Here is a 14,815-nt window from a genome sequence, read left to right as displayed (position 1 = left end):
GGTAATAGGTGATTTGCAGCAGAGTGCATGAGCTGCTTCCAGGCCAGGAGTCTGACGACAAGAACCAGCACTGAGAGGTGCTGGGAGGAGCCTTATAAATGAGAGGTAACCAATGGATGAGGGGAGAAGGTGAGCACAGGTGAGATGATCACCCGCGCATGCGCAGAGCCATTTGCAGACCTGACAGCCAGGGAAGAAAGCGGGGAATGAGGAATGAATAGATGTTCAGGTTACCGGGTGGCAGCCGCGGGCGAGCGGCGTGTGACAATCTGTTTGTAGCTTAAGTCCCCGAGTTCTACCAAACCTTTGCATAAGCTAAGTTTTGGTTTGGATGCCTCTGCTTGTGCATTGAAGAAGACTTTTTTTGTTTGACTACACATCACATTTCTATCTTCTCCAACCCTTCAACCTCACCCACCACTACTCTACCATCTCCAATCCCTTGACCTTGGCTTTGTCCATCAATATTCTACCTTTTACAGTCCTTTGGTTTCAGCTTGTACCTCACTACCACTCCTCTCAGGACTAAGCAGCTTGGCCGGACGTGGTGTGTCTCTGATTGTTACTCCAGTCAAGTTTTTCTTTCCTGGGAGCTGCCGATACCATGCTCCCGATGAAAAGGATACGTTCACATTTAGATGAAAGTTGAGTAGATTCCAAACTTCACAAAGTTCCACTTGTAGCAAATGTAATGCAAGTCCTCCACTTCACCACGTTTCCCAGGCAAGCAGCCTGCTTCATCAGGCAAGTAGGGATTTGATTGATTCCATTAATGTTTATAAAGAGTCTCGTTTTCTTGACCAAATAAGTCTATAAACTGAATATTTATGCATTGTATGTATAAGCATTAAGACACAATTTTATATATATGATCATTATGAGAAAAATGTAAATTTAAAACTGAATTTGTGATTGTGACAAGATGGGTGTAAACAGTATCCTAAAATAAAGTTTACGCCAGCTGGGAAGCTCCTCTCATTAGGAAGAATAACTTGCTTGTAGTTTTCTTAAAAACCTGCATGTGCTTCATTATGTACAGAAATGTGACTTTGAAATGCATACTTGGCTCAAACTGTATTTGTTCTCCTATAAAGGGCGCTAGTCACTTTCTGTTATGGCAATATCAGATCATCATCATCATTTATTTATATAGCGCCACTAATTACGCAGCACTGATGAGATGCTAAAACGCCTAGAACCTCTTCACAAGGTATTTGCCTATAGCAGTTCCCTTTCCAAGGAATACAATGGGCCTGATTCATTAAGAAAAGTAAAGCAAAAAAAATGAGTAACTTTGAACCTTGGCAAAACCATGTTGCATTGGAGAGGGAGGTAAATTTAAAATGTGAGGACAGATTTATAATTGGGGTAGAGCATGTCATAGATCAACTTTTAAAGTCAGTGTAAAAATAAAGCTATGAAGTATTTGCATCCTACATGAAAAAACAGCCAGTATTTTCCTTATGTGCAAAATAATAAACTCATTTGCACCTCTTGTATTGTAACATGGTTTTGTCCAGGAGAAGACTTACTCATTTTCTTGCTTTGCTCTCCTTCGTGAATCAGGCCCAATATGTTCCAGAGGTCGTGGTGGTCCCCAGGTCTTAACTTATAGTAGTAGGGGCTTATTAAATCAAGATATTGCCTAATGAGGGAAAGGACACAGAAAGAGGCATTTGGTGAAATTAATACAGGCTTAAATCAAAACGGCAGAAGAAGAGCAAGGCAGGTTTCTATAGTACACAGGCCCAGGGCAGGGCAGGCAGAAATCAAAGGGGAATACCAGTAACCAGGCTGAGGTCAACAATGGCTCCAAAAGCAAGTAGGGCAGGAGAAAGCCGCAAAGTCAAATACACGGTCCAAGTACAGCAGCAGATCAATTCAGCATAAGCAGCCATGGCACACTTGTACAGACTGAACCATGAAAAGCACTGGTGATGGAAAGGGGTTTTTATTTGCTGGGAACCGATGAGAGGGTGCTCATGCTGATTAGTAACACTGGTGTAGAAGGCTCTTAATGAAAGAGATTTGCTAGGCTGCTGTTGCCTAGTAAGCGGCTAGATGCCAGCAGCATAGAGCAATTTTGTTGAGTGCCGCTTCTTTGCATCCAGTTCAGAGCAAGGCAGCGCCCACTGCCGCTTGATTTGTCTAAGACGCCAGTTGCTGTTACTAGACAACCGTCTTGGAGAACAGTGGACACTGCCTGTTATGCTTTGTCCTGGCTGGCATAGGAGAAAATTGCCAGGCTGAGACAGCCCCTCAGAGCACCAAAGCCCATAAAAATCCATCTAAATGGTTAAAGGAGGAGACGCCACTCCAAGTTATCCTGCAAAAATCTAACTCCTGCTGGGAACAATGGCCATGCGGTGGTATAAGCTTCTTATCCCCCAACGTACTGGAGCCTTCCACAGCAGGCGGCCTAGTGGACTAGGGGCTTGTGCCCCAGCTAGAAATACTCCTGCCTAAAGACCTCACATTCAGCTGGTACAGTGATGGCTCCCTGGTTCCGCCTGGCATTTCACATGGTGGGACTCAGGACATTCTTTAAATGACGATATCGGGGACCAAGTGGGGTGTGGGGTGTTCTTTGTGGAATGACAGGAAGGGATTCTGATTCCCGCTGCATTGTCTGGAAGAAGGTACCATATTGGCACCTATGATAAAGTGTGGAGTGTCACACTATGCCAACAGGTAGGATATTTGTCAAAAGAATTTGGGTAATTGTGTGCTTGGGGAATATACATTGTTAAGAAAAGTGAATTTGGAGTTATTTAAATGTAGACAATTAAGTAGCAATCTTCCATGTCTATAACAGTATCTTGATATTGCATATGAAATCTGCCTACTCAATAGTATTGCAACACCTCTATTATTTTGTTTTAAATGGGGCTGAAGTGCAACCGCCTATCCCCCCATCTTTAAGGATGGAGCCATGCCCGAACCTTCACTGGGTCTCCTGAAAAATGCAATATTCAGTTTGTTTTATTTAGATGTGGAGTAAATTTCTTACTTTTTTCTTACTTCTACATTACCAGAAAGAAACTTAATGTGCTGTGTTGTTATGTTCTTATTGACAAGTGCCGACATAATTAGTCTACGCCTTCCCTATGGAATGCAATACACACAATAAAAACATATGCAGAGTTTCCTCCGTCCCAGCGAGCAGGGGCAGCACTCCCGCTAACCTCTTCATCTGGATTATCACTTGTTCCTTCCATAACCACACAAATAAACTTATTTTGCATAACAAATTAAACAACAATAAATTGGACAAGCTTAAACCTCACTTTTCTATTTTAATTTTTTCCTAACCAAATAAACATGGTGAGCTTTGGTTGTAAAACTGGAGCAGGCCAGACACATCTGGGTGAGGTGCAAGCTAGTGAAGATAGTAATGATGAGGTGTGGGAACAGTGTTGAGTGGTGTTGAAAAATAAATGTTTGCCCATTATCGAGTGACTCTTAATTTTGTGGGATATCATCATCACCATTTATTTATATAGCGCCACTGATTCCGCAGCGTTGTACAGAGAACTCACATCAGTCCCTGTTCCATTGGAGTTTACAGTCTAAATTTCCCAACATAAACACACAGACTAAGGGCAATTTAATAGCAGCCAATTAACCTACTAGTATATTTCTGGAGTGTGGGAGGAAACCAGAGCACCCGGAGGAAACCCATGCAAACACTGGGAGAACATACAAACTCCACACAGATAAGGCCATGGTCGGGAATTTAACTCATGACCCCAGTGCTTGAAGGCAGAAGTGCTAACCACTTAGCCACCGTGCTGCCCATAAAGATGTGCTTTTTTTTTTTAGCAACCAGGTATTTACATACAGTTGAATGTGCTTTTATTTTTTGGGGTTACTGACACTGAAATGTCATGGAAAGTCAAGGTCCTATCACCATCCACCATTTCAGCCTCTTATATGCTCTTATTATTGCTTCTTTCGTTCTGCTATCCAGAAACTTTGCCATGACAGGTCTGGGCCTTAGAGTTTTTTCCCACCTTCTCTAAACCTATCTAATGAGCCCTATCAATTTGAGGCCAGATCCTCTTGAATATTCAGTGATAATACTAGTTTTGTATTGATGTATTGAATTGAAAGTGGGCCTCTTAAGAGATTCAAGTTTGTTTACCAGTTGAATTGCTTTTGACTGGTATTCTCTTGTGTTTTGTAAAGACAGAACTGTGTCCTCAGTGTCATTTGTTTGGTGATCCACTGTAGTAATATGTGCAATATTAACAGAAATTCTGTTACCAGCAACATCAAAATAAGCTCATAGAGATTCCAGTTTCTGACTAATAAATGGCATTCGTCTAAAAGAGATCTCCCTTTCTGTCTCTTGTGCCTAAGATGAAGTGTCATAGGCTTTAGGGACGCTGATTTTGTTTAATCATTTTTGCCCCAATGTATTTTTTGCACAGATCTCATAGTCACAGGATTAGACACTTTTGTCACCCAAAAGAATATACAACAAATGTACAAAGTCCCTACAAGGTTTCACCAGCTGAGTAATTATATTTAGAATTAGAGAAGTGTATATTTTTGCTATTTCTCCCTAAATAATGTACAATAATAATGATATGTCAAGGAAAGATTACAATATAAAGCAGGAGAAAAGGAACCAATACATAGAACAGTGATACTTTATATATTTTAAAAAAGTAGTAGGATGTATTGAGCTTTCTTCCATATGTGAGAAAGTATTAAGGTAACAACCAACATGCGTTAAGGTAGTTTCCAAAATTGCATAAAAGGGAAATATGGTAAAAAGTATTGGATATTTGTGGATACTGTTGGTAAACGTTACAGTAACATTGAGGATGAAAGTCACACCAAAAACAGGACGGTTTTAGGATCTGCAACACTAAAATTTATATTCAGCTGCTGGCGCCACTGATCTCAACTGTCATTGCTGTGCTAACATCTGATCAGCTGGGCTTGTCAAAAGTGATACACACCAGGCTCTGAATAGGTTCTTCATTATTTAATAGGACTCATATTGCAATCCCCAATATTTGAGCAGAAAATATTATCACATGACAACATGAGAATTGCAGGTTCCTGTGAATGCATTCACTTATAGTCGCCATGTGCTTGGAGCAGAGCGCTGAGAAAGAGACTGTATCCTGGAATGAATTACACCACCCATATTCTAAAGACAGCTAGCCAGTAGCTAGTAGCTATATGGAACACACAATCCGGAAGTCATTTGGAACGCAGACCCAGTAGGTATATGGAACACACAATCCGCAAGTCATTTGGAACGCAGACCCAGTAGGTATATGGAACACACAATCCGGAAGTCATTTGGAACGCAGACCCAGTAGGTATATGGAACACACAATCCGCAAGTCATTTGGAACGCAGACCCAGTAGGTATATGGAACACACAATCCGGAAGTCATTTGGAACGCAGACCCAGTAGGTATATGGAACGCACAATACGGAAGTCAGTTGGAACGCAGACACTAGCTATATGGAACGCACAACCCGGAAGCGAGCTGTAGCGCAAATCAGAAACTCAAGCGTTGTTTTAAACCCGGATATAAGTGATGATTTTTTGAGCTTAGTGAACCGCAAAGCCAGGAACTCTGTTGACGAAAATAACTTCATATTAAGGTGTGTGAGTACTTAGGTGACAGAAAAAAGGTTTTTAAGGTAAGTGTTGATTTCATATGCAGTTCACATTAAATTCACATATATGCAGCAGGCTATATAATGGGAGGAATATTATTTGTTTGCCCTATTAATATTTAATCCATTACAAAGAGTGGGTGCAGAAATAATTCCACACATATCATTGCACATTATATCCACACTATCTTTAGTAGAGATCATTTAATTTCTGTAACAAAGTAGTAGACACCTTATTTCTCCTAGTTAGTTAAGTTTATTGACTTATGTCCATCCTTGTTGCTCTTTGAAGATAAGGGGACTCTTGTAATAAAAACAGAAATTGTAGCTATATCTTTAAATATATTATTAGCCTTTTTATTATCTTTTTAAAAGGACCTACATATTACACAGCACTGTACATTGAGGGGATAATGATACACATTTGTTACATACAATGACATGAAACAGAAGGTAAAGCTGGACCTGCCCAAATGAGTTTATAATCTAAGAGGTGTGAAGAACAATTGATACATAATGTAGTGCAGTAACAGTTTGATTGACATTTCGGTGCAGCTACCGGAGGTGTGGTTCAGCTACCGGTGGTGTGGTACAGCTATTGGAGGTGTGGTACAGCTACCGGTGGTGTAATACAGCTACCGGTGGTGTGGTACAGCTACCGGTGGTGTGGTACAGCTACCGGTGGTGTGGTACAGCTATTGGAGGTGTGGTACAGCTACCGGTGGTGTGGTACAGCTACCGGTGGTGTGGTACAGCTACCGGAGGTGTGGTACAGCTACCGGTGGTGCGGTACACCTGGAATGAGGAGAGTATGTGGAAGAAGAAGACATGAAAATGTGAACAAGTCGCTGTAGAAATGTCAAGACAGTCAGTAACAAGTTAATCAGACGCTAATCGCTCACTCCACACTGAACAGAGCAACTAGCCCATGCATTTTGCTGCACTTAAATCTCAATTCTTATCTTATATCTTCCTTCCAAAGTATTCCTATGGAGGCTAAAACACCAGCCAGTGCAATACAAGTGATTAGATGTGAGTCTCTTATATATACGCTAGCTGTATCTATTGTATTAGATTTTATTGGATGAACAACCATTTAATAATTAATACTGTTTGCTTTATGCAGTATTAGTACCTCTGGCAGCCTGTTAAGAATAGATTAGCAGGTGCATGTAAGCACGTCACACTGGCTATTGTCTAGTTCAGTGATGGCTAACCTGTGACACTCCAGGTGTTGTGAAACTACAAGTCCCAGCATTCTTTGCTAGCTATCAGCTAGTAATCTACTGGCAAACCATGCTGGGGCTTGTAGTTTCACAACACCTGGAGTGTCACAGGTTAGCCATCACTGGTCTAGTTATACCTCTGTGTGCTATACTCCCACTAAATGAGGTTATCAAGTCATTCTTTTGTATTTTAAATATATTATTTAGAAAAATAGATACTGATCATTGCATCCAATATCCACAATAAGGACATTTCCAGGACACATAATTTCTAGCAACAAATCATTAAAATATAGTAAATGTCCTCACCAAGCTCTATGTGTCAGAACCACCTTATTTTATATATGTTATTCTTATCTTCCTAATTACTATAGATAGATATTACACAAGATTTCAGTAGGAGCCTAGATTGAATATCAGCTGCAGTGGTTCAGGTCACCACTTTAGAAGGTGAGATATATTATTTATACACTAACCAGACACTGTCACTTTTCACCACAATGTATGTGCTGGGCAGTCAGGATTCCTGGGAACTATTCTTCCTGCACAGGAATTGATAGACTTTACCATAGAGCAAGACAGGAGTATTTCTCTAGTGGACATACATACTTCAGTCATTTATTTCCCTGTCCTTCTTTTTTATTTAGTCTGCTGCTTATTAATCATAAAGATTCCCTCTCTTTATACAGGTCACCTCCAAATCTGTCTCTTCCACCATAACCATAGCTCAGTCTCGGGATGGACAAGGGCAGGAGTCACATGCCTAACCAGATAATAAATATCACCCTGGAAATCATCTACCTGCTGACTGGAGAGGTGAGAAGTTCTGGGAACCTCACAGCAACATGCATTGTCCGTGTCATGTCACTCTCTTTGTAGTGATATTCATTAGTTTATCTCATTACACAGGATTACACAGTAGTGAGAAAGAAATCCTGTGAGCATGTGACACCCAGCAGCTCCCATGTGTCAGGAGGATGGAGCAGGACCCAGAGCCCCATCACGGAGCCTCCACCTCACTCACTGATACATGAGAGAAACAATGACCAGAGGATTCTAGAACTCACCAACAAGATCATTCAGCTGCTGACTGGAGAGGTGACTGCTGGGAATGGGACATTATACAGTAACACCAGGGGATGTGTCTGGGTGATGACTGTATCATTGTGTGTGTCAGGTTCCTATAAGGTGTCAGGATGTCACTGTCTATTTCTCCATGGAGGAGTGGGAGTATTTAGAGGGACACAAGGATCTGTACAAGGACGTGATGATGGAGAATCACCAGCCCCTCACATCACGGGGTAAGAGGAGGTCTAATTACACTCATGTCTGTGTATGTTAGGATACCTATTGCTTCAGGCTATATTCTGTGTCCATCGGGTAAAAGTGTCTCCAATGACTATGAGGAACTCTTCTTCCCTTCTTTTGCACGGCCCACTCTGATGCACAAACCTAAAGGCCAATTGTGTGTTTCCTGGATCAGCTTTGTCTTAGCGTTTCTTTAGAGAACCAGTCTAGTGGGAACTATAATCTCCCACCAGTACTGTCGCTGTCACTATATACTGTGGAATGAGTTCCCATAGGTTGCCTTTACCTGGGACGGGAGGGGGGATGGATTGGTCACTGGAAATGAAGACTGATGCCTTTTTATTGGTACCCAGCTGTGACGGGATCCTCTGGGTCGGGCACTGAGTTCTTGAGACAATAATTGATAAATGGCTTTAACAACTTAACCTTTTGCCTAAATTGAAAGTCTCATAGAACACATTTATTTATTTTCTACATGGGCATTTGTGAACCATGAGACTAATGGTCGGACAGATGGGCTTCACCTTTGAAGCTGTCGGGTACCCATCTCTTGTTGCACACATCATCATTATGTGAATGATAACATTGTTACCTATGTACCGTGTGAGTGTGATGGAGAGTGTCATACACTGAGACAGTAAGGATGTTGCTGGGCTGTATATCCACAATTTATGTACTGTTATCGTTGTACATAGTAAGGAATGGTGAGGACAATGATTCCCATGACCTCTACCCAGTGCTGTCCTTGTGACCTTGAGGACACTCATACTAATAACAGGGATTAGCCTGCTGGATGTGACCATTCATGAAGAGTAAGGGACATGAACTAGTAAAGGGTGCTACAGATACCTCCTAAACTTTTGACCGTTGGCTGCCTATAAGAAAAAGAAAACATTACTGCTGTGAGCAGTTTCATCATCATCATCATCATATTTTATTTATAAGGTGCTGAAGATTCCGTAGTGCTGGACAATCTTGAAGATACAACATACATAAAAGCAATAAACATGATATTAGATACATGAATTCAATTAAGCATAAAAACACATGCATAGGTAGTCATGAGCTAGCAATAGCAGTAATTACAAATTCTATGCATGTAAGTGAATAAACAGTAGAAGATTCAGCATAAGACATGACTGCAGGGTCGTACAAGGTAGACAGACATGAGGTATAGGGTAACGAGGACACTGACCGTGTTCTGGGTCATACAAGGTAGACAGACATGAGGTATAGGGTAACGAGGACACTGACCGTGTTCTGGGTCATACAAGGTAGACAGACATGAGGTATAGGGTAACGAGGACACTGACCGTGTTCTGGGTCATACAAGGTAGACAGACATGAGGTATAGGGTAGTGAGGACACTGACTGTGTTCTGTGGGTGTAAAGACCTACTTAGATTGATAGTTAATATAAAGTATACCTGGTAGGCAACCGTTCTGCTCAGGTGTACCGCTCATCCCATGGGTCACTGTGGGGCTCCCCTCCTTCTCTACTGTCACAGGGAATTGTATTTGGCCACACTCAACACAGTGTTAATTATATTATATAACGGGGCCTGCGCACTATTACCGATATTACAGTAATAGTGCACATTATATTACCATTAATACGGTAATTTTAACCCTGATTTCTTCTCAAGGTTCCCTGAGCTGCGAGTAAAAACCAGCGTTAAAGATTATTGTATTAATGGTAATAATGCGCACTATTACTGTAATATAGGTAATATCAGTTATAGTGAGCAGGCCCCGTTACTTTCGGCACTAACGCGGCCAATTGAATTCCACCCATGGAGATCTTACATTACAAGCATATACTACCCACGTGTGTACTGTAGCACTTTGGTCTCCAGCTTCCAACAAGAGTAGGTCCCGGACGGGCTTGACATTTATTAACAGTGCCCAGTACCCACTTCTTGTTACAAAACGTTTTGCACCATAATATTATACCATTTGCCCCAGTTAATCATAGTGGCTGTAGAACGATAGTTATAGTAAAACTGAATAAGTTATCAGTTATATCCCTCAGAGACTGAGAGAAGTGAAACACAATTTAAGGGGACTGTTTTATTTCAGATTACTATATGCCTCTTTTAAGCTAGAGATTGTGAATTGATAACTATAATAGAACAATCAAATTATCCACCATCTTCAGCAATTGATAGTAATCAACTACTATTTTTAAACTGTTAAGTGTATTTATGTACTGAGACAGAGCAAAAGAGCATTTAAAGGATTTTTTTTATGTAACACATTAATTGCCTCTTATAGCTCAGAATCTGTGATATATATGATGAAATTTATCATTTTATAAGAGCCTGATGAAATTATATAGGTATATTTGGTGGACATACCAAGTGCTAGTTCTGGTGCCTACGTTCCACACTAAACTATAGCCTACATGGAAGAAGCTGTTCTGAGTGGTCTGAAAAATAATATAACCATATTTGTTAGATATGACCTATGTGAGGATACCAGAGTAATGTTCAGCCCTTTTACCATTGAGATTGGCTGCCTTGCTGGAGGCAGCCTTAGGTGCTATCTGAGAGCACTCAGTACCCCTACCACCTACTGTACAGACTTTCCCAAAGGAGCTAAAGTCACCTCCAAGTAACACTGTCCTGGCTAGTGAGGCACAATATTCCGCTCTTCCACCAGTCAGTAGGGATTAAGTCCACTCTCCCCCTGCTCTGTGCAGCCTCACCTAGTAACAAGACATAGGGAGACATATGCAATCCAAGATGCTGTTGACATGGACCACAGCCAGTCCAGAAGCCATAACCCGTAGTCAGAACACAAGCCTGCTGTTTTTCGGGTGAATTATTATTTTATTCCTGATCTGATTCTCATAGTGGTGTGGCTATAGCAGACCAGTCTTTAGATAGCTAACCATCATTCCATTGGTACCTACTTATCTGAAGGTCTGCTCATTGCCTCCCACAAATCCTCCAGTGATTGCAGGCACCTTGCAGTGAACGGGGAATCTTCTGAGTAGAGCAATGGGCACCCACTCTTATCATACAATCTCTAGTTCTCCCTCGCTTCCGCATCTCCATCCTTGTCCTGACCCTGTTAGTAGCATCTACACTTATGGCCACAGGTTCAGTCTCCTACTCTTTCCTCTCCTCCCTCCATCCCCACTCTCTGTGCACTGGTATTTACTGTTTGCCTGTGCTGCTGCTCTCTGCTGAGTTTGAAATTTTTGTGCTCCTGCACCTTATTGCACTTTGTCTTTGTTCTGTATGCCATGCACTGTTAACCTGTACTGTTGTCCCATGCTCTATGTACGGCACTGCAGACCCTTTATGGCGCCGCATAAATTAACAATAATAATAATAATAATCCAATGGAGTTTCAGATCAGTCCTCAGAAATCTGAGGCCAAGCCTCAAATTAACCGTCTTGTGAGATATTTTCATCTGGACTGACCGCCTTTTCTGGCACAACATGGCCAACCTGTAGTAGAGGAAATGCGTCAAAGTCTTCGGCCAGTATGCTGGTGACCACAAGTGACAGTATCGCCTTTAAAGGACGTGGTACTAACCCTAGCAGTACAAAGGGCACCCACCTGACAACACTTAAGAACATTGCAACAGGAGAGGGGATACCAAGCAAGCTTGACCTTTATGTTTGATCAGACCGGCACCCTTCTCTCACCAGATCTATCACAAGTGTGTATCACTGGTGATCTTTTACCATCTGTCAGTAGGAAAGCTTGAAGATCTGCTTCCAACCTTCCTGAAGATCACAGTAGTTTTCTCATCCAGGTGGCTCGACCAATATCTCATTGTGGTACACCTGGAGGACTGTGGCCTTTTTTTTATCTTGCGGGTTAGAATATTTTATGGTCATGTCTACTTGTGTAGGCTCCATAGCAGCAGCCTATTCAACCATCCCCCTACAAATTCCCTGGGGCACATTAGACAGCTAAAATTTTTAAAGATCACTCCCTCGGCATGTCTCTTTGCCCAGACAGATTGAGGAGATGATGTTGTTAGAAGCAATTTAACTGTCATACCTTGTGGATCTCCCATTATGCTCCTAAGAGTGATTCCTTGACAGTGGACAAGAGCCAAATTAAGATCCTATGGGGCCCTCGGCAAGATACTTATTTGTGGATCGCCTCCTCTGATCATCTTATATCTGTAGTATTTCGTGTACCCAGCGAAAGCGGGCTGATGATTGATCAAGCCACTGCCAAGCCTGGCAGGGCAGAAAGTGAAGTGGGTGAAGGATACCCAATGTGCATGAGAAGCCTTATATCTATCGTGACTGCTGCTCCTATGTATTGTCACCCTTCATGTGTATTTTGTTACATTCTGTATAATGCTAAATTGTTAATAAATGGTAGCCATTTGAGTGATAGATCTCTCATAAGTGGCTTTAAAGCATATATCGAAGTGGTAATTAAAACTTAGCACAATACTAGAAAGGGGCAATTAAGGACCTAATTCTCTCTTGATTGTCAGTGGCTTAGTGATACCTAGAAAAGGTTTGTATATGGATCCCAGGTCCTGGTATCTTTACAGCCCATCTAAAGGAAAGATATTGAAAATCTATTGTAACATGTAAATGTGTTCATGTGTTATTGGGCTGATGGAGGGAGATGACTGTAAAAGTGGAGCAGATATCCCTTGTGAAGATGGTCACAGTCAGAGAACTGCCAGTTTTCCTTGTTCTGACATGGACTATTCATGCTCTGCCCTAAGAACATTGTCAGCCCATGAAGCCACACTCTACAAACTGTCCTGTGAAGGAATGTCACTCCTCCCAGAATCCTTTTCTTCTCTTAATTATTCATGTGTTTAAATCATCTAATCACAATGTGTTTCTCTCCAACAGATTTCACTGAAGATCCAAAACTATCTGGAGGATCCCACGTCCCTATTTCTTCACCAGGCTGTAGGACAGAGGACCACAGTGTTGTAATAAATATTCAGACTGCAAAATATTCATCAACAGTTGAAGAAAACATGAACTATCTAAAGAGTGTTACTGAGGAACCAACTTCATGTGAAGAAGGAAACCTCACCGATACCAACATTTATACACCCAACAATTATACATCTACTCTTATTAAGAATAAATCAGTTTCCTACGAAGGAGGGAATCTCCCATACGCTGACATTTATACTCCTGTAGATCATACACAATATACATCTACCCAAATTAAGGAGGAATCCATCTCTTGTGAAGAAGGAAATCTCACACACACTGACAGTTATACACTCAGAGATCATGCACAATATACATCTACTTTTATTAAGAATAAATCAGTTTCCTTTGAAGGAGGGAATCTCCCAGACACTGACATTTTTACCCCTGTTGATCATACACAATATACATCTAGTCATATTAAGAAGGAATCTGTCTCGTGTGAAGAAGGAAATCTCACATACAGTGACATTTATACATCTACAGATTATACAGAATATGGATATACTCAGATTAAGGAGAAATCAGTCTCATGTGAAGAAGGAAATCTCACGTACACTGACATTTATACACCAACTGATCATACACCGAGTCAATATGCATTTAATTATATTAAGAAGCATAAAACTCATCAATCAGAAAAATCATGTCCCAACTGTGGGAAGTGTTTTAGAGATAACTCAGCTCTTGCTAAACATTACAGAATTCACACAGGAGAGCGGCCATATTCTTGCACTGTGTGTGGCAAATGCTTTATAAATACCTCAAATCTTAATAGACATCTGATAATTCACACTGGAGTGAAACCATATCCTTGTTCTAAATGTGGGAAATGTTTTACCCAAATAGCACATCTTAGTAGACATAAGAGAATTCACACACAAGAGAAACCATATTCCTGCCCAGAATGTGGGAAATGTTTTATCAGCAGTTCAAATCTCGCTGTGCACCAGAGGACTCACAATGGTGAGAAGCCATATTCTTGTTGTGAATGTGGTAAATGTTTTGGCAATAGCTCACATCTTATAAGACATCAGATGATTCACAAAAGAGGTAAACCAACTTCTTGTTCAGAATGCGGAAAATGTTTTAAAAGTAACTCAAATCTTGTTGTACATCAGAGTATTCACACACGGTAGAAAACTTGTATGATTTTGTTGTGAATTACATAACTTCAATAAATATGTGATTCATTTATCAAAGAATGCTATTATTAAAGTCATTTTATCGCTTACCAATAAAACATTGTCCAATGCGATTGTTGTGGTTCCAACGCACAAAAATACTTAATTGCAAAATATAGCAGGATTTTACAGCAAACCATTATTACACATTAACGATGTTACAGTAAAGTATTAAAACACTGAATACATTACGTCTTCCCTATAGTGTTCACCCAGGTTCTGTTAAAACAGCCATGCTCACGTTGCCAATATCAAAGAGAGCTAGAACAAAAGCCAGAATGCTTGTATATAGTATACAGATAACACTTAGTGAGGTTTTCATTGGTCCAGGGTTAATGATATTCCAGTTCCTTACAGGTTATAGATCAGTTTATTTGATCCTTTCAAAGGGGTGAAGGGCAGCCTCCCCCAACCATTGTCCACATGTTTTCACTCTGAATGACCAGTTCAAACTGACTCACACAAAATTACTTTTGAGTATTAAACTCATATTGCTTGTATCTTGCGATCGCTAG

General features: G+C 40.9%; 1 protein-coding gene across 5 annotated transcripts; it reads left to right on the top strand.

The window, feature by feature from the left end:
* Positions 1–5,501: 5,501 nt before the first annotated feature.
* LOC142159930 (uncharacterized) lies at positions 5,502–14,454 on the top strand. 5 transcript variants are annotated; one of them, XM_075214817.1, is made up of 5 exons: positions 5,502–5,631; positions 7,247–7,322; positions 7,562–7,688; positions 7,782–8,173; positions 13,024–14,454. In XM_075214817.1, exons 4-5 carry the CDS (start codon positions 8,089–8,091, stop codon positions 14,253–14,255), a joined length of 1,317 nt encoding a protein of 438 aa, XP_075070918.1. In that variant the 5' UTR covers positions 5,502–5,631; positions 7,247–7,322; positions 7,562–7,688; positions 7,782–8,088; the 3' UTR covers positions 14,256–14,454. The 5 variants fall into 5 exon arrangements, with proteins under 5 accessions (XP_075070918.1, XP_075070916.1, XP_075070919.1 ...); XM_075214815.1 differs by having other exon boundaries at positions 5,502–5,670; XM_075214818.1 differs by lacking the exon at positions 7,247–7,322.
* The last annotated feature ends 361 nt before the right edge of the window (positions 14,455–14,815 follow it).

This window comes from Mixophyes fleayi, chromosome 6, assembly GCF_038048845.1.
Source record: "Mixophyes fleayi isolate aMixFle1 chromosome 6, aMixFle1.hap1, whole genome shotgun sequence".
NCBI lineage: Eukaryota > Metazoa > Chordata > Amphibia > Anura > Limnodynastidae > Mixophyes > Mixophyes fleayi.
This window is presented reverse-complemented; position numbering and strand designations above follow the sequence as displayed.

What these genes read in the sequence shown, in the direction of transcription:
- LOC142159930 (XM_075214818.1), top strand. Translation starts at nt 8,089, where the DNA reads ATGGAGGAGTGGGAGTATTTAGAGGGACACAAGGATCTGTACAAGGAC. An exon ending in CCAGCCCCTCACATCACGGG is followed by an intron (nt 8,174 to 13,023) that starts GTAAGAGGAGGT and finishes TCTCTCCAACAG; the next exon opens with ATTTCACTGAAGATCCAAAA.